This window comes from Falco punctatus, assembly GCF_963210335.1.
Source record: "Falco punctatus genome assembly, chromosome: 9".
Lineage (NCBI taxonomy): Eukaryota > Metazoa > Chordata > Aves > Falconiformes > Falconidae > Falco > Falco punctatus.
Window position 1 is genome coordinate 33,031,030 of NC_137589.1, and position 24,053 is coordinate 33,055,082.

Consider the following 24,053-nt stretch of genomic DNA (forward strand, 5'->3'; position numbering starts at 1 on the left):
GTGTTACTCCCATCAGAAGGGTGGCTGAGTCACAGCCCTGTTGCACTTTAGTGTACAGTAGGTGCTGTACACTTAGGGGAATGACAGTGCCCTGCCCCAAGGAAACACAGTCTTAAAAAAACAGAGTTAACAGGTAATGTTTGTCTCCTCCTGGCCAGGATGAGGATGGGGACAGGGCTGGGTGAAGCAGCAGGGTGCCAGCTGGGATCAGCATCACAGCTGTGTGGAAGCTGAAGGGCTTCAGGAGCCAAAGGCAGGAATTTAACGAAGGGCTGTTATGGCTGTTTGAGCTCAAGTGGTTTTCCTGGTTTACAGTTTCTGACAAACCACACTCAAGTGTCCACATTCGTTCTTCTAAGCCTTTGGTGGCTGTACCAGATTATTCACCTTTTTAAAACACTGTCCCAAGTAGGAGGGGATGCTATTTGGTAGAGGGCCCCCCTGAGAGGCAGAGGCAACTCTGTCTCCTGTAGATCCAAACTCTTGGATATCCCAGAGTGTGCATGTCACACCTTCTGATGGTAGAGGAGCAGCTACAAGGCCCTTCTCAGCCTCCTGTCTGCAGGTCGGTGGTCTAAGGTGACCAGTAGAGCCTTCCATGTCTAGGGCAGGACTTTCAGTTAAGGCAGGAGTTTCCTACTTGCTTGGTGCCCAGGGAGAAATAAGGAGATGGGTTTTTTACATTTATAGATTCCACATCCTGTCATTGTGGTCGTGAATAATAGCAGAGGGGCCTTGGGTTGACTGGATGGTGTGGAAACAGAACCAAAGGGCTGAGAGCCACAGAGCAGAGTAGGATCTACTGTCAGGGCCGTGGCAGGGGGAGACTGTGCTTCAAGAGTGCCCTTTCAGCACCAGCAGTGAAACCACCCTTGTAGTATTCACTCACCTTTGAAAAAAATTGGAATAAAAATTATCTGTATTACAGTACAGTGACAAGGAAGGCTAGAGTCCTGTTATCAGACTACTTGGGCAGACTGGAGTATTTTAGCTACTGAAACATAACTGAATTATTTTTCCAGTTGAATATTTATTCTAGAAATGAATAACAGTGCTGCTTGCCTGCTTGCTGCAGTTCTCACGGCGAGACCACAAAACCCAATCCCAAAACACCTTGCTAACTGACATGTACAGGTTTCCAAATGACCTGTTTCTAGAAATTTAAGCTTGGTATCTAAGGAATAGAAACATCACATGAAAAAAAATTGCAGTGGCTGTTTCCAGAAATGAAAGTTGTGCTGAGGGCAGTTCTGTTGGTGTATCTGTAACCTTTGCAAAGGCCACTTAATGAATAAGCATGGCTGGAAATCTGTAGCAGCTGAAATACTGGAGTTTGGAAGATGTTTTCAGAGGGACCTGGAGTAAACTCAGCTGAGGTTTAGTATGCACCAAGCATCCCCCTTGTGTGTGGGCTCGTGCTTTTGTCAGCAGGAGTTGCGTAAACACGTGATGAATTCTTTGGATAGGATGACTTACCTGTAATAGCTGTGGTATGTAATATGTACTGATCTCACTACAGATACAGACCAATGTTGCCATATCCTCTTCTAAAAGCATGAAGACAAGCAAGACATTGGAACAGCAGTGTCCCCATTGACAAGTCTAGTAGAGGCATGGACGCATGGGACACTGGACTTTGGCCCCTCACAGAAGATAGCTAAATCTTCTTCAAGTGCTGGCAATGTTTATTGACCTTGTGACCAAGAATAACAAATACATGACCTTAGATTTGTCCTTTGCTCCTGAATAATCCTCTCTGAAAGAGAGGAAAACTGAGCCTTGAGGGTGGGTCAACAGTATCTTCATCATGTGGCTCCTTCTGTTGTTTATGTGCTGTTTGGGGTGTTTTTTTGACAGGCCAAACTGAAGAAGTATCAGAAACCTGTAATTAGCGGAGGGCAGAAGGGACGAGACTGCGTTCAGCCAGTGCGCAGAGCTCCCGTTGAATTAGTGAGAGCTGAACACATGGCTCAGGGTCAGTATAGATGGTCTTGGATGTGATGTGATATATGGAGCAGTACAGCGCTCCTTTATTTATATATTTTTCATCCAGCTCACAATAAACCCTTTTCATTCCTCCTGGTTCATGACCTGGCCACAGTGATTCATGTGCTAGCCACTTCCAGGTTGGGTTATTTTGACTCACACTGTTTGGGCCTCAGCATGACATTCAGAAGGAAGCCACAGCAGGAGAAATGATAGGGCAGAGGTAAAACCAGGGGACTGTGCCAGAAGCACTGCCGAGAACCAGTCACATCCCCCGTCAGCAGAGCATCATGAGAGCTGGCAGACACACCTTCTGCTATTGGCTGAAGAATCCTACCTTCTTATTTTGCTGAAGGACCCTGTCCTGTATATGATGTATTTTTTTCTTACAGGGGGTCCTCTTACTTAATTTTGCAGCTGAAGCAGTAAGTGACTTAACCAAAGTCACAGAATAAGTAACTGACTCAGAATAAACTGGGGTGCAGCACAGGCCTGAAAACAGAGCAACACATCTCCCAGAGGAAAGGAGCAAGTAGCCTGAAGAGCTGATAGACCTGTGGCTTTTACCTTATTGATGGGTAGAGCTTGGTCCTTGAACCAGAGTGAGGTATACAGCATGTGCCTTATTCCTGTTCAAACTCTTGGATAGCCAGGTGGTTTGGCTTTGAGAAATGTCTGTCCTCACTAGTGGATGGGTTCCAGGCACCAGTGGGAGAGCTGAGAGGAATTACCTGGTGCCTTGCAAAAGAATGAAGCTCCCAGTGAGAAACAAGGCCATGTCCTATAGGAGGTGTAGGTCCCTTAACTGAAGGTATTGCAAGAATTGAAAGAGTGTTGAGTAGGTGGGACTTAGGATGTTCTCTGGCCCGCTGCTACGAGTCCTCCGATGCTGAGCTGTTACAGTCATGAGTACACAAACAGAGACCTGGTTGTTACAGCATGTAGCTGATAGGTGGGATATTCAGGTATGTCAGAGATGATGTTCCCCCTGGCTAGAAAAACAGGAGTTTTATGGATCTGCTCTACCCAGAAATTTGGGGAATCTGTGAATCTTCACTGCTTTGAGAGAAGCAGAGCATGATTCCTACTGGGGGTCTCGGTTCATGCCTTGGTTGCAGGAGTGTTAGGTTTCAAGGCTTTGAAAGCAATATTAAGAATTTGCAGGGTTTGTGTGAAGGTGGGCAAAGGAGGCTCTTGCGACTGTTGCCATCTTCATGTTCCTCCCAGAGATTGCAAAGAGTTGGCGATAGAAGGATTTTAGAAAAAGCCAAAGAAGGGATGGAAAAGCAGGCAGTTTAGCCAGAGGGATTGCCCTTATTGAAAATAACTTCATGTTGCAAAGCACCATGCTATTTCTAAGCCTTGTGTTCAAAGCAGAGGGTTTGAGCGTCTTGATCTGTGAGCTGTGTTCCTGTTCCAGCTCTAGCTTGGGGTGTGTCTTTATGCAAGTGATTATGCTGCTTACACCTCAGTTTCCCTTCCTGCAGAGTGGAAAGAAAAGAGCTAAAGTCATTGCAGGTGTGAGAAGCTTAAAACATTACTTTCTGGAAAGCTCTTAGAAGATTTCCTTGATGGAAGATGCTAGTTTAATGCAAGTGATGGTGATATTGGTAAAAAACAGACCACATCTGTTCTACTTGATTAAAATAGTACAGCAGCATTTCAGATGTAAATATTAATTGATTTCTGCACTGCAGATTTCTTCTTGGATATTTAAATTGTTGCTAAGGAGGAGGGAAAGGCTATCAGGGAGATTAACAAATCCATTATTAAGGCTGGAAATGGAGGGCTGCCGAAGTGCCATTTAATAAAATGTAAAAAGCCCCTTTCTAAAGGGCGAAGCAGCAGAACACACAATGAAAGTGAATCACAGCTGCCAGAAGGGATGCCAGGCAGCAAGCACTTATAATCAGAAAACTGTACTTACAGATCATTCGGAGCCACTAAATTAAATGATCTCATTCTCCCCTAAAATACTCTTCCCTTAGCCCCTCCCCAGCATTGCCTGTGGATTGCTCAACCACATTTAAAATGTGACTTTGGGGGGTTTTTGGTCAGCAGTTGAATAGCATAGGGCCTCTTCGTGCCATTCACTTTCCACGCACTTTTGTTTCTGCCACATACAACTCTGGCATTTGCAGACTGACCTGCCCAAATGAGCACTTAGGATGGCAACTGAAAGATTTTGCGGATCTGCTGTGGCTCCGTGGTTGGCTTGCCTGCCTCTTCAGGCCTCCTTCTTTGGGAAGATGTCCCATAGTTGATTCTCAAATTTGTCTTTGTTTCACACAGAATTTTTTTTCTAATTGTACATTGTTTACTTCAGAAACAAAGACTTGGAAGCTGCGCTGATGTGTAAATGGAAGAGCTGATCCTACATCATTTCACGCAGAACTGATCCTGCTGTTACTTCATTCCAGTGCTGATTTAATTCACTGTGTGGATCAGTGTTCCCCTCCTTCATACTCTCTTATTCAGGAGGCTGACGCTTTGATATGCTCCTAAACAACTCCTTTTGTTTTCCAGCTGTGGCTTTCCCTATTTAATCCCTAGAGTGGCACGACATATCTCTGAATGTGCCATCAGAAAAGCTAGTGGCAGTGGATGCTGACAAGAACCTGTCTTGCAGTCATTTTGGGGCTTCATCGTGAGTTGGTTTTTTTAGGGGGTGGTGATGGCGTTGTGCGGGTTTTTTAATGTTTAATACTGCTAATCCTGAAAGGCAAATGGCTCTCTGGCTTTGGAAGCAGGTTAGAGGAAGCACAGTTAGAGCTCAGAAATGCTCTTGTGTTAGCCCCTGTTGGGGAGAGGTGTGTGCATCAGCATCCTTTTCCCTTTGTAAGTAATCCAAGATCATAAAAGTAGTCCCTGAGACCGCTCAAGTTTGAAACTTTCCATGTGCTTTAAAAAATCTGCTCTATCTGCAGTTCGAGTGTAGAAAAAAGGAGGTAGAGAGAGAGACAATACTTCCTTCCCTGAGTTCTCCCCCAGACAAAAGCCCATCTTTACAAGTGCTGTGGTCTGGTTCAGTGTAGGTATGTGAATGGAGGCTGTCCTGCCTGAGCAGGGGCTGGGGCTTACTTTTCCATAGCACAGGATGGGGGAGGTACGTCCCTGAAGGTGTCCCAGCTTCCTTTATTTTTCAACTATCCCATCTTAAGAGAAAAAAACGAATCAACCCTTTGAGATTCGGAGATGAAAACGGCTGTGTAAGAACTGAATAGTGGTATTATTTTTACCTCCATCAGCTGCAAGCCTGCAGTTTTCTGAGGAACCCTCAGAAATGGTGAATCAGCAAAATATGTTTAAAGAAAAGTTAGTTACCCTGAATCCACGTTTTTTCAGGCCTTCTCAAGTTGAGTGCTGCCAACTCTTACAACTTTATCACGAGTCTCCTGATACTTTGTGCTCTGCTAAAGCTCGTGCTACCAGACACAAGCCGTTAATTGAGAATCTCAGCTTTTCTGGTCTTTTTTCAACGTACTTTTCCAGCTCCCATTCTGATGCAGGAGCAAATGTAACCAGTCACAACCTGAAGGTTCAGACCCATGAAAATAATCCCAATTAGAACTTCAAAACAATCTTTGGAGGGTTTCTAAGTCAGTATCAGTTTGAGATTCAGATTTTTACTCTGAGTGTTCCGATTCTGAATTTGAATGTTCTCTGATTGTGCCCTTTTTGGGAGTAGATCAAACATTTTAGAGACTGGTATTGTACAATTAATTGTTAACAGGTTTTTAAGCTACATTCTAGCAAATGTTAAAGTTGGTAAAATTCTGAGTCACAGAAGTGATCTCGAGGGTTTTCTCCTGTATGAAAATCAGGATGCGAATACTTCATTAAGATGGTGAGAAGAGTGATCAGACTGCAAGGTATAGGTGTGACAGTTTTCATTAAAATGTCGAGATGGTCACTGTTGTTATGTGCTGCTTCAAATACAGCAAGATAGCTGTCTTTGGCATCTTTTGTCTGTGACCTCAAAGGGCTATGTTCACATTAAAAAATGGGTCTTGCACGTCTGTCTCCCATCAGAAACGCTGTACCAGTCACTCCAGATGTGAATTCCCAGGGCCCAGCGCCTTGTTTTTGGTTACATCTCCACATGTGAGATGTGGAAAGCTCCCACGCTGTGGCTGCACCTTTTTCTTTTGCAGCCTCTCTGCTTTTTTCTTGCCACAGTCCTGGCTCTTCCAGGTGTGGAAAGCCCAGATGTTTGCAAGGAAAGGGGTGAAGTGGCTGCAGGTCCCTCCAGCCTCCTAGGCGATGTCTGTCTCACCCCTAGCATGCTGGTGGAGCTCCGACCTGCAGGCTACTATGGTGTGGCAGCGGCTGTTGCCTGGCTTCCCCAGCCTGCAGTGGCCTAGGGGGAAGCCGTGCCCACTCCTCACCCCACCATTTATAGCTGGGCGTATGGACTGTGCACGCTGCTGCGTTTGTGCCACTGATTGACCAGGGGCTGTGAGCTGGAGGCGAAGTACAAGGGCAAACCATCATCACCTCGGTGCCTGGGTGGGCACAGAGCCATCATCTCAGGGCCTGGCCACTGCCACCTCAGGGGCTGGGTGGGCTTAGAGCTGTCGCCTCAGGGCCTGGCCGCTCCTTCAGGGGCTGGGTGGGCACAGAGCCATCACCTCGGGCGTGAGGGCACACAGCCATTTCCCCGGGGGGGCTTTGGGTCCCCACGCGTGGGGCCCGGAGGACGCTCGCAGCCCCGGCCGGGGAGGGGGGCTGCTACCGGCTGGTGACCCCAGACAGCCGCCGTCCCTCAGCGCTGGGCGGCAGCCGGGGAACTACATTTCCCAGCGCGCCCCGCGGCTGCGCTCCCGCGCCCCCCCGCGAGCGCCGGGCAGAGGTAAACAAAGTGGTGCGCGGCGGCGGGCGCGGGGCGGGGCGGCCTGAGGGACTGGTCCTGCCGTGGGGCTGAGGGGCCGGCTGGGCGGGGGCCGAGGGGGTTGGAGGAACCTGGCAGGGCCCCGAGTGTGGGTAAATCCGGGCCGGGACCGGGGGCGGGCCGCGGGCCGGAGCGAGGGTTGCGGGTGGGGGCAGCGCTCGGCCGGGCCGTAGGGACGGGCCTGGGTCAGGAGTCGCTGCCGCCTCGCTGCCCCCCCGGGGGAGGATCCCGGTCCTTCCTCCGGCGTTTCCTCGCGCGTTCCCTTGCCGCCTCCGTGCGCCCACCCCTCGCCCTCCCAGGAGAGCCGTCCCCCCGGGACGAGGGGGCTGTCGGTGCGAGGAGGCCCGGGGGCTGGGGAGAGACGGCGATCCCTCGCTCCTCCCCCCCCGCAGCCGCCCCCGTTTCCAGCGGCGGAGCTGGGAGCGTGGGGACGGAGGGGGGCCCGGGGCTGCGGAGTGCCCCGGCTGCCGGCCTGGGGGCCATGGAGCAGGTCCAGATGATCAACATCCAGCGGCTGCTGGAGGCGGCTGAGTATCTGGAGCGAAGGGAGAGAGGTAATGGGGGGAGGAAGGGTGCTGGAATAGCGGCCCTCCGTGGGGGGAGCCAGGCTGGGGTCAGAGGTCCCCGCGGAGGGGAGATGACCCTGGAGAAGGGGATCAGAGCGAGTCCTGGCAGGTGGGCTAGCGGTAAACCCCCGGCAGTGAGGGGTTTGGTGAGGGACAGGGCTGGTGGGGCCTCCTGGAGGCGGTGGCCGAGGTGGAAGGTGTCTGCAGAGAGGGGGAGACTGAGGTGAATGCGATTTCTGGAAGGAAAAGTGGGCATCGGTGTGAAAGTTTCCCACTGGGCAAGAAGGATGGTGGCGGGTGGTTCTGGCTTTGCAGAGACCTCGATGGCACAGTGAAACACACCTGGTTTGCCTGGTTCAGATAGCTGGGGCAGGAGGTGAGAGATGAGGTGCTGTCTGGGCTGTCATGGTGGTTTTTTTTGATATTTCCAGGTGCTTGAGTGGTGGTGGCCTTCTTCCAAGGCTGGCAGAGCCTTTTTACTCCCCTTCCTCTCTTTTCTCCACCTCCCAGTCCACTTCCCTCTGAATACACCCTCAGTCATTTCCCTGAGCTGTTGTGGTTAAGGGCCCCCCCAGCTAGGCTGACGAGTTAGTGGTTGGTGAGGCCTGCCTGCAGACTACTTCTTTTTTTCTTTTTTTCTTTTTTTTTTTTAATAACCCCTTTTTTTTAATGCCCTGCCTGTTGATTCTCATGCAGAGTGCGAACATGGCTATGCCTCGACCTTCCCCTCAGTTCCAGGTCCTGGACTACAAGACCCAAAGCCCACACGGAGGCTGAGCCGGGCAAGAAAACACAGCGGCAGTGGCAGCAATGCAAGTATTGCCAACAGGTATGATGTGGACAGGAAAGCGTGGGATGCAGGGCTGGCCGGGAGGATGAAGCTGGGGAAGAAAGCTGGAGGCAGAGGAGTGAAAATTACCCTGTGGGGAAAATGGGAAGAGCCAGCACAGGGGGATTCAGAGCTGGGACATAAAAGTACAGCGTCCATTCTGGATCCGTAGCCCTGAGAGCAGAAGGGACACAGGGGAGCTGTATCTGAAGTGGCACTGCCAGCTGACTCTGTGCCAAGGCTCAGATGCTGCAGAGGGAAGGGGAATAGGGAGATCTGTTCATAGGGTTTAGGGAGGAGGTAGGCAATAGCTATTTCCATTATATACAGCTGATGTCTTTGCAACCCAGAAGTCACTGCTTTTAAGGGACAGTGCACATGCAGCCTGGGTGCTTTGGGATTGTAATGACAGGCATGATTTGAAGCAAGGAAATGATGTTTTGAAACTGATCCCCTACAACAAATGGGAGAGAGGGAGATGACTGGCTGCTATGTACAACGTGTTAAAAATTCAGTTCAGAAAACGAAGCTGTCTTTCACTCTGCCTTCCAGGGCAGCGGGATTTCCCAGATTTCTGATTGCTTGGTAATTGTAGAACTTCATGGTTTTGACACTTATCTTACTATACAATGACATGTTTCTTGGTTTCTTAAATCTAGAAGAGACAACAGGATTAAACCTATCACTTGGTGCTGTGGTAGGATCTGCTTCTCCCCTCTCATTCCTGTTTTTTTTGTTTTGTTTTTGTTGCCTTCTGTAGAATTGTTCAGACCTTGTTGAGACCTGGGATAGAAAAACTTCAGAAACATGAAGTATAACTTTGAAAAAGCAATGGCAATCTTGTTTTTACTGCACCAAGGCCTGTGCAATCCATAAAATGGTGGCAGGTGGCTCAGGTGATTAAAGCTTTCTTAAGGCCATTGGGAAGGACCTGTAAAGGCCTAAGGGAAAGGTGCCTTTGCTTGCAGTGATTCTGCTTCGGCAGCATTTGATAATAAAGGTTGTTTGAAGTGATGTTAGGACACCTTGCTGTGGGGAAGTTTTCTTCATCAGGATCAGCATATCCTGAGCTGTTTGTATGCTGCATATTTGTATTTGTTTCCCTCCTTCATCCAGCCTCTACTGATTTCAGGGCAGTTATAGCCCTTTGCTGTTTCCCATGAACCAAAGTCCCAAATACCGGTGACTTTGTGTTGGGAATTGATGGCAAATGCTGAATTGTGATTTGTATTTTTCCCTCTAGGTTTCTCACATACTATTTTTCCATCCCACACCTCTTTCTCTCAAAGGCCTTTGTCATGGCAACCTGCCCTTCTCCAGAGGAGTGCTGGAAGCACATCCCCCTCAGGAGCTCCTTAACACCGAATCCAGCAGCCTGTAGGCTAGAGAGGGATGCAGAGCACTCCCTGTCCCTGGGGCCTAGGTGCTCAGCATGCCCTGCTGGCACAGAGCCCCCAGGCACAGCTCTCACGGGGCACCTTTCTGTGCTGAGACCAGCCTGCTGGGCCATTTAGCATGACAGGCTGAATATATTGATGTGAAGGGAATGGCAACAGAAGCAGAAAAGGTACTTTCTAGTCTCATTTAAAACCTTTGTTATACAAGGAATACTAAGGCCAAACTGAATCTTTGCCTCCCATGCTTGTTTTGGACTCAGGGAGTGACCAGTGTCAGGCTGGCTCCAGGCAGAGACCAGAGCAGGTCTTTTGGGTGCTCAGACCTTACATGCACAGTTGGAAATGGAAGTTTCTCTTAACACGAGTCATAGCAGCTTGTACTTGCTGTAGGAGATAGCAGGCCTTCCAGATGGCTGCAGTGCTGGGAAGTGACAACTGTGAAGTTCAGGGTGCCTCCAAATTCACTGCAGTGTGTTTTGTGTGATGCTGAGTATAGCATCAGCCTTGTTTAAGGAAGGCTCTGTATCATCCCTTCCTGTTAAAATCAAAGGAACAATTCAGTAAGTCCTGTCTAGTGGAGTTTGAATGGACTTTGAATTAAATATCAAACCCTTGATGAGGGGCAAAACTTACATTTCATGTGTGGACAAGAGATTTTCTTGGATTGCTTTTGTTTCAAACTGTTTCATTAGTGTAGAGAAATTATGCATTTAGATCTTGAGCAGATCTTGTTTAAAAGCCTTTAAAATTGTCTCTCAAGCAACCCTGACAAAGCACAGTTTTGTTTATTTTTTTTTCTTTTACTCATATATTTTTAGAAATTGACAGGTGTGCCTTGTTGCTGGTCCTTACTGGACCAAATAATGCATGATTCTGTGGTGCAGGGTATTTAAAGAGCCTAGATGCTCATTAATTTGTAGTTTAAATTCAGGCATTTCCCTTCAGCATTTGCAGCCCAGACATGACAGGTATTTATTCCTAACAGGCTCTGTGCTGTCATGGCACAGACACCCAGAAAGTTCTGAGGAACAGGCTGCCCAGCTCTGGGTGGCAATGGTGGAGCAAGTCTTATTCTTATAGAACTATGATGATCACCTAGTCCCAGCAAAATAATTTTTTTCTACCCAAAACAGGGGTGTGCAGATAAGAGGGAAAACATTGCTTCATTATTTCTAGTTTACATGATGTATTTTTAAAGAACAGTATTTTGGCTAAGGTTCTCTGTTCTTACGTCTGTCGCACTTGTGCAACCAACAGCATGCAGATTGCTGCAGAGGGTTCCCCTGTGCAATCCTCAGGGCATTATCTGTGTGTATGTGTAGTGTTTCGCCTGGGTATTTTGAAGACCTAGTATTACAAGCTGTGAGTTAAAACCTGAATATATTTAAAAATATGTAGTCTTGCTTTAGTCAGGGATATTTAGGTACTGAAAATCACCCACCTGCAAAAATATGTGGAAAATCATAGTCATTGTGACCTGGAGTTCATAATAAGCAAGTGAAACTTTTTTTTTTAAAAAAAAATCTCATTTAACGCATAGCTAAAAGCAAAAACCCAAGCAAATCAATTAGCCAACCCGTATTAAATTAGAATTTAATTTTGCCTCTTCTTTTAATTCGCTCTTGACAAAAGTATCTTCTGGGTTTTGGACTGGGGTGAAAAATTAGTAGAGATTTATTGTAACATACAGTATCGTTTGTTTAATGTTCATTCCTTCTGAAGACATTTCTGGGACAGAAGCTGAGTTCTGAGAACTTACTAGAGAAGTGAAGTAGTCCATGCTGGGAGTACAGTTCCGTGGGTACGTTGTTGCATGCAATGTCACTGGAAACTGCTCTTACGGACTCTACATACGCAGTTCTAAATAGACCCAGTTATTTGAAAGGTTCATTATCGTTTATTAGGATTAGACTGGTTTGATATTTATACGTTTTGGAAATAATTGAGAAGACTTTTTAATCAATTTAAATTGTTGTGTCAGCAGGAAATAAAATGAACAACAGAGATGTTAAATGATCCCCCCCCAATACAGTCAGTTTAATGAAGTTAAGATTTATAATGGAATCTGAAATGAGGTTGCAATATTAGATTGTCATTTGTGTTTTGTTTTTATTTAGACTTTCAGGCATGTAGAAAAGCCTGTGATTTTTTGGTGTGATCCTGGGAATATGCCAGGCACCCTCCCGGTGGTGCTAGGAGCCCTCAGCTCTCCCGGGAGGCCTGTGTTGTTAAGGGTACTCAAAGAATCTATTGCTTAGTTCCATGGGGGAGGGTTTGATTTCTGTCCAGTTTCTTTTTCCTTTCATTTTCCTGTCTTCCCATTATCCTCCCTTGTGTCTGAGGCTGCTTCCCAAGGGCCTTTCAGACATCTACAGTCTGGTAGCAGGTTGCCTGCAGAGCTTGGAATCAGCAGCTGTAATGGGCATGGTAAGGCATTTTGGACATGGTATCTTGAAAATCTGGGTTTCTTTGCCCTTCTGGCTATTCTAGTGATGCAGCTCCTCATCTTCTCTGTTGCAGTGTCCTCTGCCCCATTTGAAACTTTTTTTTCCCCACTTCTAAACCCCATCCCATGGTTTGGTGCTGAATCTTCTCTGTAGCCCTCCATTCTCATAACCCTTGAAGTTGTTTCTTGAGGGTTGGGACGCAGACTGTGCTATTAAACCCTCAGGTACTCTCGGCTTTAAGCTTAATTTGCTCCCAGTGTCCCTGAGCAAGGATTAAGGGGATGGGGTGGGGGGAACGACAGGTGGGTGTGCATTAGGTACCTCATGTGCTTTAAGTGATGGCTTCATGTGCCACAGGTTCACAGACACTGGTGCAGAAGCTGAAAGGATGTGGTATGCGTAGCTGCAAGTCAGCCTTGGCTGGCTGGTGCACAAGAAGGCCTGATTTACCAGAACAGCAGTGCTGTGCAGCTGTACTTCACTGTGCAGGGGAGGAGTAGGGGGGCTGGTGAACACTTGCTTAAGCACAGTTTTAAATATATCTTTTCTGTCAGAGGAAGTTCACTGTTCCCCCATTGTGCTGATAACAGTACCTGGCAATTTTCAGTCCTTTCTACGGCCTCTGGGGTTAGGACAGTGATGTAATTCTGATTTTATTGGGGAAGAGGAGGTGCAGGAGATTGAATGCTTTGCCTATTTTCTGTAAGGAATTCCTGAAAGAGCAAATCACTGTGTCAGCCTGTGTTGGTCTACTTGTCTGCACAAAGCCCTTACCCCTTTCTTCATGTCCCAGAGAGCTGGTCTCTGAGGCTGCTTGTTGACAGCTTTGCTGCTTCTTAGCCTCTCTCAGTTGTTACTTGTTTCTGGATGATACTTTGTTTGCTTGTGGGCTTTTTGTTTTGTTTTGTTTTGTTTTTTTCTGCTTGCTCTCACACTGGATCACACCTTACTCCACAGCTAGTGGGAGTTGAGTTTTGACTCGCTGTGTGTAGGTGGATTAGAATCTGGCCCTTGTGTATGTAATATGCTGGGGATAGAGACTGCTTTCTGTCTCAAGCCTTGTAGTGCCAGGGAGCTCTATTCATGGCTCAGGGCTTGGCTTTGCTTCATAGAGTACAAATCCACATGTGTAAAACAGAGAATGGATGAGAATTGCTGTGCCATGTTTTGATTTATGCCACGTTTTGATAATGTACAAACAGTGTGATTACTACCTGGAATCTTCATGCTGCTGCTGAGTTTTTGACTAGAAATAGTTGGAGAGGAGATCTTGCCTTCCACTACAGAGTATATACAGATATACTAGTTAATTTTTCAAGAGAGGAAAACTGGACAAGGCTGAACTGTTAAGGACTGCTTCTTTGTTAGGGATGTTGAGAGGGACTGGTCAGCAGTAATGACTATAGTTAGGTGTGAGCATGACTTCTCTTTGAGAAAGCATAATGACAATTGGAGTGTTAAACTGGGAAAATGGATTGCTTGTTCATGCATGAGAGGTATATCACCCTGGGTTAAAATCCCACTATCTTCTGTAGGTTTGTACTGGAATACAGTTGATCAGAGCAAGTTGACAGGTAGGGCTGTACTTAAATAACTGTTTGGCCTCAGCATATCCCATCTGCCCATTTGATGGAATTGGCCCCAATGCATTCTGCAAGTGTAGACAAGCAAGTTGCAGTGATGCTGGAGTTTCTGAACCTGCTGGCACTAAGTTGTGCCTCTTCTTGTCTCTGCTGATCTATGTCGGAAGCTGATATCCTGCCAATGATTTGGGCAAAAAAAGTATACCCCGTGTAGGCGAGGTTTTGTATGCAGTGTCTTCTCGGTGATGCTTGGCTTTGCAGGACAACTGGCAGGTTACCAGGCAAGACACAGGCAGTGAGGGTGAACCTGGCAAATGGCATGAGAAGCATAAACCCGGCTCCCTGGGGAGGAATGAAGCCTCCAGAAGTGCTAGGACTGAGGTAGCAGTTTCCATGGGGGAACACACTGTGTTCCCCTTTGTCACCCTGTTTATTTTATAGCCCTCCAAGTGAAATGATCCTGCAGAACTGCAGTTCCTGCTTTCCTTTGTGTATCAGTAATATAGCCATGCATAGGGAGACCTGAGTGGCAGGGAGTCTGCAGAAACCCATGATTCTGGGCTGAATTTATACTTGGATGCCTTTGGGAAGTGTAAAATGCAATTTGTGGTCTCTTTAGACTGTCTGAGTTGTGCAGAGAGGCTTTTGTGTAAACCAGAAGCAGGCCCAGTTGTTGATGTTATCTGCAATTTAGCTATAATTCACTGCTGCAGCATCTGTCTGCTGTGAATTGTCACTCTCTGTGGCTGAAGGCTCATGATCCTTCTGTCCTCCTGGATTTGGAGGAAGCCTCTACAGGAGCATGCTGTTATGCAGCAGTGGGACTGTTAGTCAGGGCTTATGCTTTTCATGTTGCAGCACTCTGTCCAGGTAGAGCTGTACTGCAGCTGCCCTGGGCTGATTTACATCACTGATAGCAGCGTTGGTGCAGTGACAAGAAACTTCAGATTTTGGTTCTTAAATTGTTAGTCCCACCTTCTAGAGAGATTTGGTGCCCTGGGATGGTGGGGAGGATACTTGGGCCAGACCTGGTCATCTCTTCTTGGAATTCCCTCATTTTCTCTTCCCATCATATTCAACGTACAGCCAGTTCTCTGGTTTAAGTAGTATTCCTCGTCTGTCAGGTGTTTTGTTTTCTTTCACTTCTCACTGCCTTTGTATCTTTTCTGTGTAATGCCTCATCCACAACATATGCAGTGATTTATCCTTCATGCTTTTGTTTAACCTGACCTGATCTTTTGCTTGACAGTGAATTGGTTGTCATCTGTAATGTTGTTTCCATCTGCTCCCCTGTTTGTAGGTAAGACTGACTTTTTCCTTTCTCGCTCCTGGCTGAGTTTTTAAGTCCTTTTCTCTTTCTGACCCAAACAGACCAGTTCATCTCATGCTGGTGAGTTAATTGTCTTGCTTTTTGGAGCTCCTGCTGTTGATCATCTCCTGATCTCTTCTGACAAACTTCTGCCCAAATTCAAAGACTGGCTTCTGTTTGTTCTCCTCTTGAGAGTGTTGGCCTCTACTCCCTACCCGCTTTGAAATAACAAAGATAGGATTTGTTTTTGTTGACTTATTTTGGGCTCTCTTGATCAGAGGCTGTGGGTCTCTGGGGCTGTGCACTTGGCTGGCCTTTGCCTGGATCTCTTCTCTATGAGGCACTGTCTTGTTGATCAGCTCAGAGGGAACAGGCCTGCTTTTTCCATCGTGCTGGATATATTCCCATCTCATTTCTTTGCTCCCTACTGTACTTCCATTCTTTGATATGAAAGTGATTTCACTTCAGTTCTGTTGCTTTATGAATCCAGTTTGAAGTAGCCTAAATGATTTCCAGCATCATCTTAATTACTTGTTTATACTTGGTTGCTTGCTCTGTGACAAGCAAGCATGTGGACCGAGAGCAGTTTTTTCCCCTCAGTTTTGATTAAAGTTCCTCTGCATAAAATAGTCGATTATTTTCTGAACATTTCTCATTCATCTCTTTCCATCTGTTACACTGTCAAGAAGGGAGAAGTTACGGGAAAGGACAAATGACACTGGGATTGCAGTTGAAACTGTTACTCCAGTGGTCATTGCCCAGGTGCTTGGGCAGCTGTAAAGCAATGTATAAACATGGTGAGGTAACATGGCACTAGTTCAGGTTTGTCTTTAACAGTTAGGCTACAAACTGCAGCAGTTTGTGAACTGCTTCAGAAGTAGTTTGGCCATCTGGGAGCAGTGGGAGGTAGCCACCTCACTGCCTTCATGTTAGTTGCTACTGCTTGTGAGCCAGAAATGTATGAACAGAAGAAATCGGAGTTCTTCCATTTTTCACAGATCTCGCAGGTGCTAGATGAGTGTGTCCCTGTTCACAAAATAAAACCCAAGACAATTGGACATCTGGGTTCTTTTCCTGATGTTCTTTCAGCCCATGTAAGTCTTTGTGCCTCAGTTTCCCTAATACAGTGTGTTGCTAACAGTAGTGTTAATGTATTTTCCTGCTTTCAAGTATATTTCCCCTCCCTTTATCTCCAGGCACAGTATTGCAGCAATATAGTTGTAACATGAGAGATAACTAACAAGTCTAAATAGAAGTGAAGAAAGTCTGGGCTGGCCCACAGCCATACAAATGCCATCAGTTTCTTTTTAAACAAAGTGGGTTTCAGTCAGGTGGTGTTTACTCAAAAAGCCTCATTTTCTCCAGTGCATATGAAGGCAGTTTCTTCAGGTCAGAAGATGTGTGTTGCAGAGAAGTATGTGTTCCCCAAGCAGACTGCTGCTCTGCAGATGACATTGCTAAGGCTATTTCTGGATATGACCATCTTCCTTGAAAGGGTAATGTTATGTGTGGGAAGAAGCATGGTATAGGGCAAAGGGCTGGCATGCTGAGCCCTTGGATCATTTCTTGAGTCTGCTGCCGAAAGGCTGCAAGATCTGGGCATGTCAGATGACCTACATGGGTCCTACCATCTGTACATTACATGGTTCTCACCATCTGTACATTGGGGTAATGTGCATGCTTTTCTAATCCTGTTTTCAGGAAGCAGAATCGGTGTTTTGGAGCTTGTGGCAGTTTTAAAGATGATGAGACTTAGGATCCTATGTTTTCTAGGCAGATTTGAAAATTGCCTTCTCTGTCTTTATTGTCTTCCTGTGAGTCACTGCAGTCTCTCTGCTGTGCAGGTACCAGCAACTATGATACTGGTTATTGGTGTGGCCTTGGAAGAGACTGAGTCCCTGACCATGCAGTGAGACTCATGGAGCATGCTGGAAGTCAGTGGGGCAGGGACTGCACAGAGCTTTCTGCAGTGTCAGGCGTTACCCTGCTCTGTCATATGCCTGAATATTCAACAGAGAAAATTCCATTAGCGGAGATATTAAGGTGATAGCAGGGGATGAATGAAGTTTGTGTCTCATTTTACTTAATTCATTTTGGTTCGAATGATCTGCTTATGATGCTCATGTAGGCAGGTTGACCTTCCCAAGTAGCACTTGGGAGAGACCTGGGGAATATTGCATACCTGACATTAGTGTGAGGAAGTGTCTGTATTTTGCTGTCCTCATTCTGTGCCATGTTCTTCTCTGTTCATGGGGGAGCTTGGAGGGTGCCATGGTGAAGCTACCTGACATTTCTCCTCACCAGGTCATGGAAAACATGGTTTTGTCAATGCATTAAAAAAAAAAAAAAAAAAGTGTCAAGAATCTATCTACGAGAAGCTCAAACTCCCTTGCATCACAGATCATAGACAGGAATCTTGCCTTGGTTGAGGCAAATAATATACTCTTTCCTGACCTGTGAGAATCTGCCTGAATTCAGCCAAATTCTAAATCATTATAGAAGATATCAGCTGCTGCATGTCCAAGGGAGGTGGGCTAGGGTTTCTCTATTGAAGTGGCTAAGATACCTTCCAAAATGTACATACGTTGGCCTTTGTGTTTGATCTGTGTGGACGAGCACCTTCTGATGTGGTTAACTGTGGGCTGTGAAGGGAAGGAGGTGGTTTCTGAGGGACCTTTGCTCACTTGTCACAGAAGTAGAAGGCAGACGAATGGAGCAGTGAGTAGCATATTGGAGAACTCACTTCACTCCTAGCCCCTGTCAGCAGCCCTGTGTACATTCAGCAAGTCGCTTTCAGCCTGGCTTGTCATAGGAGATCCCCAAATATCTATTCCTCATATTGTGATTATTTTTTTTTCCAAGAGATGAGCCTGGGATCTGAGTTGCAGAAGTGCTGATGATGCACAGGGTGCCAGTGGGAGTTGTGCTTTGAACATGTAAAGTGGCCCAGAAAACCAGGCCCTTGGGGGTCCTAACAGGCACTCAGAGGTACAAGATGCTGCAACTTTTGATTTCCCTGTTTCTTAGCTTCCAGTTCGGAAAGCAAGGATGCTTGACAATAAATGTGCTTGTGAACTGCCTAGCCACTGCTCTCTGTGAGCCTGTCGAAGAGCCTGTATGGAAACCACCAGCTCTGTATTCTGAGCAGGGCTTGGCTTGAGGCCACACGTTGAACAATGAGGAGAAAACAAAATATTGAATAGCTGCTTGTTCAGCAAACCCAGTTCCTCTTGGCCGTGCAGGGCCCTGCATGAGGGAGTATATGAGGTGGGGCAGTTTTCCCTTAGCGCTGGGGTCTAGGACCAGCCTCTATACGTAGGGTCTCAGGTGGTACAGGGGGAAGCCCACACCAGCACACTTGCTCCCAGCCTGTACGGTGGAGAGCAGAGCCAGCTGGGGACTTCTTTGCTATCCCCAGGTTGCAGTTCCTTCCCCACCTGAGGGGTATACCAGCTGCATCTATCAGATGAGTTTTATCAGTAAATTAATACTACTTTGCTCTTGGCTGCCATTTTAGATTCTTCTCTGGCACCTCATACAGTGGTGTCTGAGAGTAGGGTTGGCCCACTTGGCAGACAGTGGGCAAGATATGAGGACTGGTTTAGGTTTGGGCTGTTGTTGGTTGGTTGTCTTTTTCCACTTTCCCACTTGCAGCTTACAGTGATTATGTCATTTTTTCTGTCTTTCACCCAAGAATCAGGTGGCACAAATGTCCTTGTTAGATGTCTTTCTGGGATGTCTGAGAAGAGCAACCCACTGAGACAAGCCTTATTCCTGGTGTTCAGGGAACCCAAGTTAAGTACCCTGCTCTGGCACAGGCTTTTTGTGTGATCTTGCAAAAATAATTTAGAATTTCTCTGTGTTGGTGTTGCCCCCTGCCCTGCATAAAAAGTCTTAGGGAAGAGTTAATTCCTGAAGTGTTGCAAACAGAAATAATGATTATGAGGAGCAGGTACGAAACTGAAAGGGGCTGTGTAAATGCTGTAGGTGGCTTTGAAGACATCTACTTCTTCAGTGGATGTGTGCAGTGTACCTTTTAAAGTTGTTTTTGACTGAGTTTTGCAGGAGGCTTTCAGGATGCTGTGTAGAAACCCCCCAGGGGTAGGTAACTTTCTGCAGCTGTGAACTGCATGAAGGAGCTCTGTTCCCCTCATTAAAAAAAAAAAAAAAAAAAAAACAACAAAACAGACTACGGCCATTTCGTCTTTCCCAAAGATGAAACACAAACAGATGCCAGTATGGCTGTGTCCACTTCTCTGTTGAAGGTGGAGAATGTGAACTTTGGAAAAGGTCTGGATTATCCTGGGAAACCAGCTTTGGTCAGAGCCTTGGGAGGAATTGATACCATGTCCATCTACGAACAACAGAAAAACTAGCCAAACTAGCCAGAGCTTGGGGCCAGGTTAATCTATTGCATCTCTGTTGACATCAATGAGAAGGTAGAACAGTCTGTTCTGTCTCCCCACTTCAGTTCCTCATGGAGAAGCATTTATTCTGGATCTTGGGGCCAGACAGTGTAGGGGAGATCATGGAATAGTAATGACTACGATAACTTTTGTGTCTAGTATCACTTGGAAGGAAACCTTTTGTTAGATCAGCTGATATGCAAGGCTGAGGTGAGGCTCTTGTTAGACTTGAGGCTGGTACTTGCAAAGGGCATAGGAACGGCAGCAGAAGAACTTCTGCTCCAGCTATGCCATCTCCTTTTCAGCTGCATCCTGCTCCTCACTGCTGGAGCTCTTGGCAATGTTGAGTACCATAAGCTGCTGTACTGCTATGGCCTCTGTGCAGCCCTCTGAAAGCCAGGCTTCTAGGCCTCCCAGAGACCAGGTGGGTTCACAACTCCTTTAGAAACTCAGCCCTTGAGCATCTCCATCTGGGCAGAAAGATTTGACTCTTGCATAGCTATCATTTGTCTTGCCATTGGGCTGAAAGCCTCATACGGTGCTACTGGTAGAGCTTCTCCATAGGCTTCCCAGACTATAGCTTGTGCAGTTGGTTTCATAGACTACTTAGGGTGTTGATCTACTGCTACTTGAAAACCTGGCAGAACACTGGGGTTCTTCAGCCAGTAAGTTTTGTTTTGTGGACAGAGGTGGATTTAAAATTGAAAAAAGCTTCCTTTTCATTTGTTTTGTTTTGTGGGTTGTCTGTTTCCAATGGGAGTGATTTCTGAGGAAGAACTTGCATAAAAGAGCAAGCAGTAATGTAGTTCACTGGTTCCAGGAGGGTTGATTGATCTTGGCTTGGGGAATGGAAGAAGGCGTTTCCTGCAGGGGAATTTGGTGGCCAAGTGAATGGGTGTCAACAGAGCCGGAAGGTGGGAATGGTCTGTAAAATGAAGAATGAGATTGTATGTGGTATGATAATGCTTAAGCAGCAGAGGGGGCTGAACCTGAGTCAAGTAAAGACAGAAAGCAGTTGGCTTGGGTCTGTGGCTGGATGTTCTCGCTGTTTTGCTATACTTGATACAGGTAACTGTGCATTAGTTTGCACAAGCTAATGGAATATTTCTTTTTTGAGTAATCTCTTGTTAAAGCAGAGTGGGGTGAGTGAATTTGGAGGAGAAATACTGGCTCTGTGTTTGCATCTAAGACATATATTGGAAGAAGTAATTTTTATTTCCCCTGTCCCCTTGACCGGGCAGTTTATGGCCAGCAGCATCACCTGACCCACCAGTATTTCTGTTGTGATGGAGATGGAGCTCTTGGCGTCCTGGGCTCCTCTGGAGTCAGGAACTGGTGCCAGATACAGACAGGAGGGTGACCAGGTACAAGGAGATGAGAGGCTCACTGGATCTAAATGCCATCTTGTATCACACAGGACAAGGACTCCGATTGCTGTGTTTTCCCAATAGAAAATAGTTACCTCACTAAACAGTCAAACCAAAATGCAGATATGCTGCAAATGCATTTGTTTGACTATTTATCAATATTAAATGTGTAAACCAGAAAGGTCAGTTGTGTTTAATGTCATGTGGCAACTTTGTGATTTTTAATTACAATAAAAAACCCAATGACAAATGAATTCAGTGCTCTTTAGAGCTTGTTCCTTCCTGATGCAGTTTGTTTTGTTGGCTTACCTGTGCTCAAGCAAAGTTTGGCTGCCTCTGCCATGGTAGGAGAGATTTTATTTAAATAAATGGGATGAAGTGACAAATTAGTTACAATGTCTCAGTCTCTGGGGGAATTCGGTGTAGCTTAATGCTTCAGCAACATCTTGTTATAGTGTTGGATGGCAAGGTTGCAGGGAGAAAAACAGTAACTGGCGCAAAAAGGTTGTTGCATCTGACCTTAAATTAAAGTGACTGACAATTGCTACTTCCCTGTTCCTTCCTATTTTGTATGCAGTTTCAGGTATCTGGGGTAAAGAGTGATAAACTTCAGTTTCTTCTTTTTCAGCTTTTTGTTGTTTAAAATCTTGATGGGGACTGCTCTGCTGTTTTTGTTGTTTGCTTGGCTCCTTTATGTTAAGCTTCTAAAAATTTCTTGATCTTTTCCCAAGCTGTTCTCAAAATGTAGTCAGCAGGCTCCTCCTCCTAAAATCTAAAACCCCAGATTTTAGGAGTAGTTATCAGTTTGGGTGTGTTACATTTATTGTTAAAGAACTGACTGCTATAGAAACCTTATTTTTTAAATGAGAACCCTGCAGATGGCTTGTGCTTGAGCTCCTTTTAAATTGAAGCTGAGGTTTTGAGCAGTGCTTGGCTTTTTGTTTTCTTTTCTGAACATGTCTCTACCTGTGTGGCTGTCATTTCAGCTTTGCAGATGGGGACAAGGTCCTGCTTGCCCTGTCTGCCTGACAGTGGGGATGTGAGTTCCTCTGGTTTGTGGTCCGTGCTCAGCAGTAGTGTCCTGATTTCACTGGTCGACACAGGCTGTGACTATCAACAGCAGCAAAGCAACATCACACTGAATGCACCGATCCTTACTGTTGTAAAAGCAGAGTATTACAAGTAACCCTGAAATGTTCCCTTACTGCTGCAATAGTTACAGCTGTGGTGTTCATCCTGTACCTATAAAAAGCTGGTGATGGTGTACAAGGATGGAGCTTTGATTTCAGTCTGGTGATTCTCTCTAGGTTTTCACTTGATGATAAGACCAGCTCAGTTAAAGAGGTCCAGTTACATTTGTTTCTGTACCTGTTTAAAAGATATTTTTTTTCCTGAATGTAGTATCAATAGAGGTTCCTGTACTTTTTTCCACTTCACTGACAGCATTGTCCTTGTTTAACTCCAAATAAATCTTAGTAACGTGTGCAACACAAAGACAAGGGGAGAAAATTAATCTCTAGATCAGGAACTACAGAAAATGAAATGAATTATGAACAGAAGAGGGAGGGGATTTTTTCTGTATCTGTTGTCCAAGCAAAGGGAAACGGGCACAGAAAATGAGTTTGTGAATGGTGGTAGTGGTGCTCAGGTTTTGTTCCTATATTTAGATGAAAACAAAAATAAAAACTTTTCCAAATATCCCCAGTAAGATTAAGAAAAGCATAGGTGGTAGGTAAGAGAAGTAACATCCCCACAGGATTCATTCAGCATTTCTGAGATTCTTTCCTTTGCCTTCAGCTTGGGGGCGGGGGGGGGGGGGGGGGGGGGGGCAGCAGCATTGGGGTTTGTTTTTTTCCTTCCCACAGATATAGTTAAAAGTCACAGCATAAATTTCCTGACTTGGTGAAAAGCCTGTGACCCCTCTCAGTTGTCTTGTTCATCAGAAGGCAGATAGGTAATAAAGAGTCTCCTGTGTGAGAGGAGTAGGGAGAACCTGCTGTTTTAATTTTGTGCACAGCAGTGGGCCAAACTTTGTTCTTTCATTGCTGGCCTTTATAATTGGCTCGATATAATATAGCAATTCAAGCCATTGCATATGTCTGGCTTTATAACTGCTAATGTCATAGCCAAGAAGAGTGCAAAGTCTCCTGCAGAAACATACAGTAAATAAGAACAATAAGTATGTTCCAAAGAACATACGGGCAGTAGCTTTAAAGGGCCTCAGCTCAGCCCTGTTGGGTTAATTTGCATCCAGGTTGCCTGGACAAATGGATTTTGTTGATTTAGACTCCATGGGGAATGTGGGTTTGATTTGGAGATTTTTCTGGACTACATGTTATGTTCATGTGTCTGATTCCTGGGAACCAGAATTAAGACATCCTCGCTTATCAGGAGGGAAGGATTTACTTTGGGAGTTTGCTCAGCTTTAGGAGTTCGGCCATAGTGTGCCTTGGCTGTAGAGTATCCCATATCCTGCTGCACAGGGTACCTTGCACAGACATACAGTAACATTTTGTTTTTCCTCTGGCCACCCACAGCTCTCAGCCATGGCTAGCTAAGACTCATTTACCTTGTTTTTTGCAGACATCTGTGGTTTATTCGTCATCTTCAATGAGGTTCTAACACCTGTTAAGCGCTCCTCCTCCCTTTTTTTGGAGAAGCGTTTAATTATGACAGGGTTTCCCTTGGAGCACATCCTCCATTCAGTTCCCTAATTGTAGAATTCTCTGTGGGATTCTCCAGATGGGGGATAGAGGATAATCTTCTCAGAGCTCCGGAAGAAATGTGATGCCAAATTACAGAAAATAGATCCTTTTTATTAAGCTCTTGGGCTCCTTTTACTCTTATTTTAAGGTGACCTTCTGTTAAAGAGAAATGTTGGATAAATAGCTATCCTTTTTAAATAATCCTCAACAACCTTACCTGGGTTACTAATAACATCGTTAGACTAGAAATTCTGAAAGGATTTAAGCTTTTTTTGCCGCTTGTGCTGTCATCACAGAGGCAAGGAGAATGAACTTGCCTATTTCCCTTTTGTTTCTAGTTAGTCTCACTTTCAAGCTGCGAGCTCTGAATGAGGGAGTGCTGGCAGTGTGCTCGGTGTGGTGGGCAGGTATAAAGACAAAGCTCCCTCCTTTGTCAAGTGGTCACAGTGCCACTTTATGGGTCACTTGCTTTGCTGCAAGCTGGTGCTGTGGTGATGCTGTTTCAGTCCCTGAGGGTTTTCCGGCATCCTGGAAGTGCCACCAATGTTTGCAAACATGGCAGTACTG

At 45.9% G+C, this 24,053-nt stretch overlaps 1 protein-coding gene across 3 annotated transcripts in view; it reads left to right on the forward strand.

Annotated features, from left to right (window-relative positions):
• Positions 1-24,053, forward strand: part of MXI1 (MAX interactor 1, dimerization protein) — a 57,455-nt gene that overhangs the window by 2,973 nt on the left and 30,429 nt on the right. For 2 of the 3 annotated variants that reach the window (XM_080402545.1, XM_080402544.1), the window contains exon 2: positions 8,140-8,272. In XM_080402545.1, coding sequence (XP_080258671.1) covers positions 8,140-8,272 — 133 coding nt within the window. Of the gene's footprint in view, positions 1-6,928; positions 7,432-8,139; positions 8,273-24,053 lie in introns of those variants that run through there. The other variant, XM_080402546.1, reaches the window with a different exon arrangement.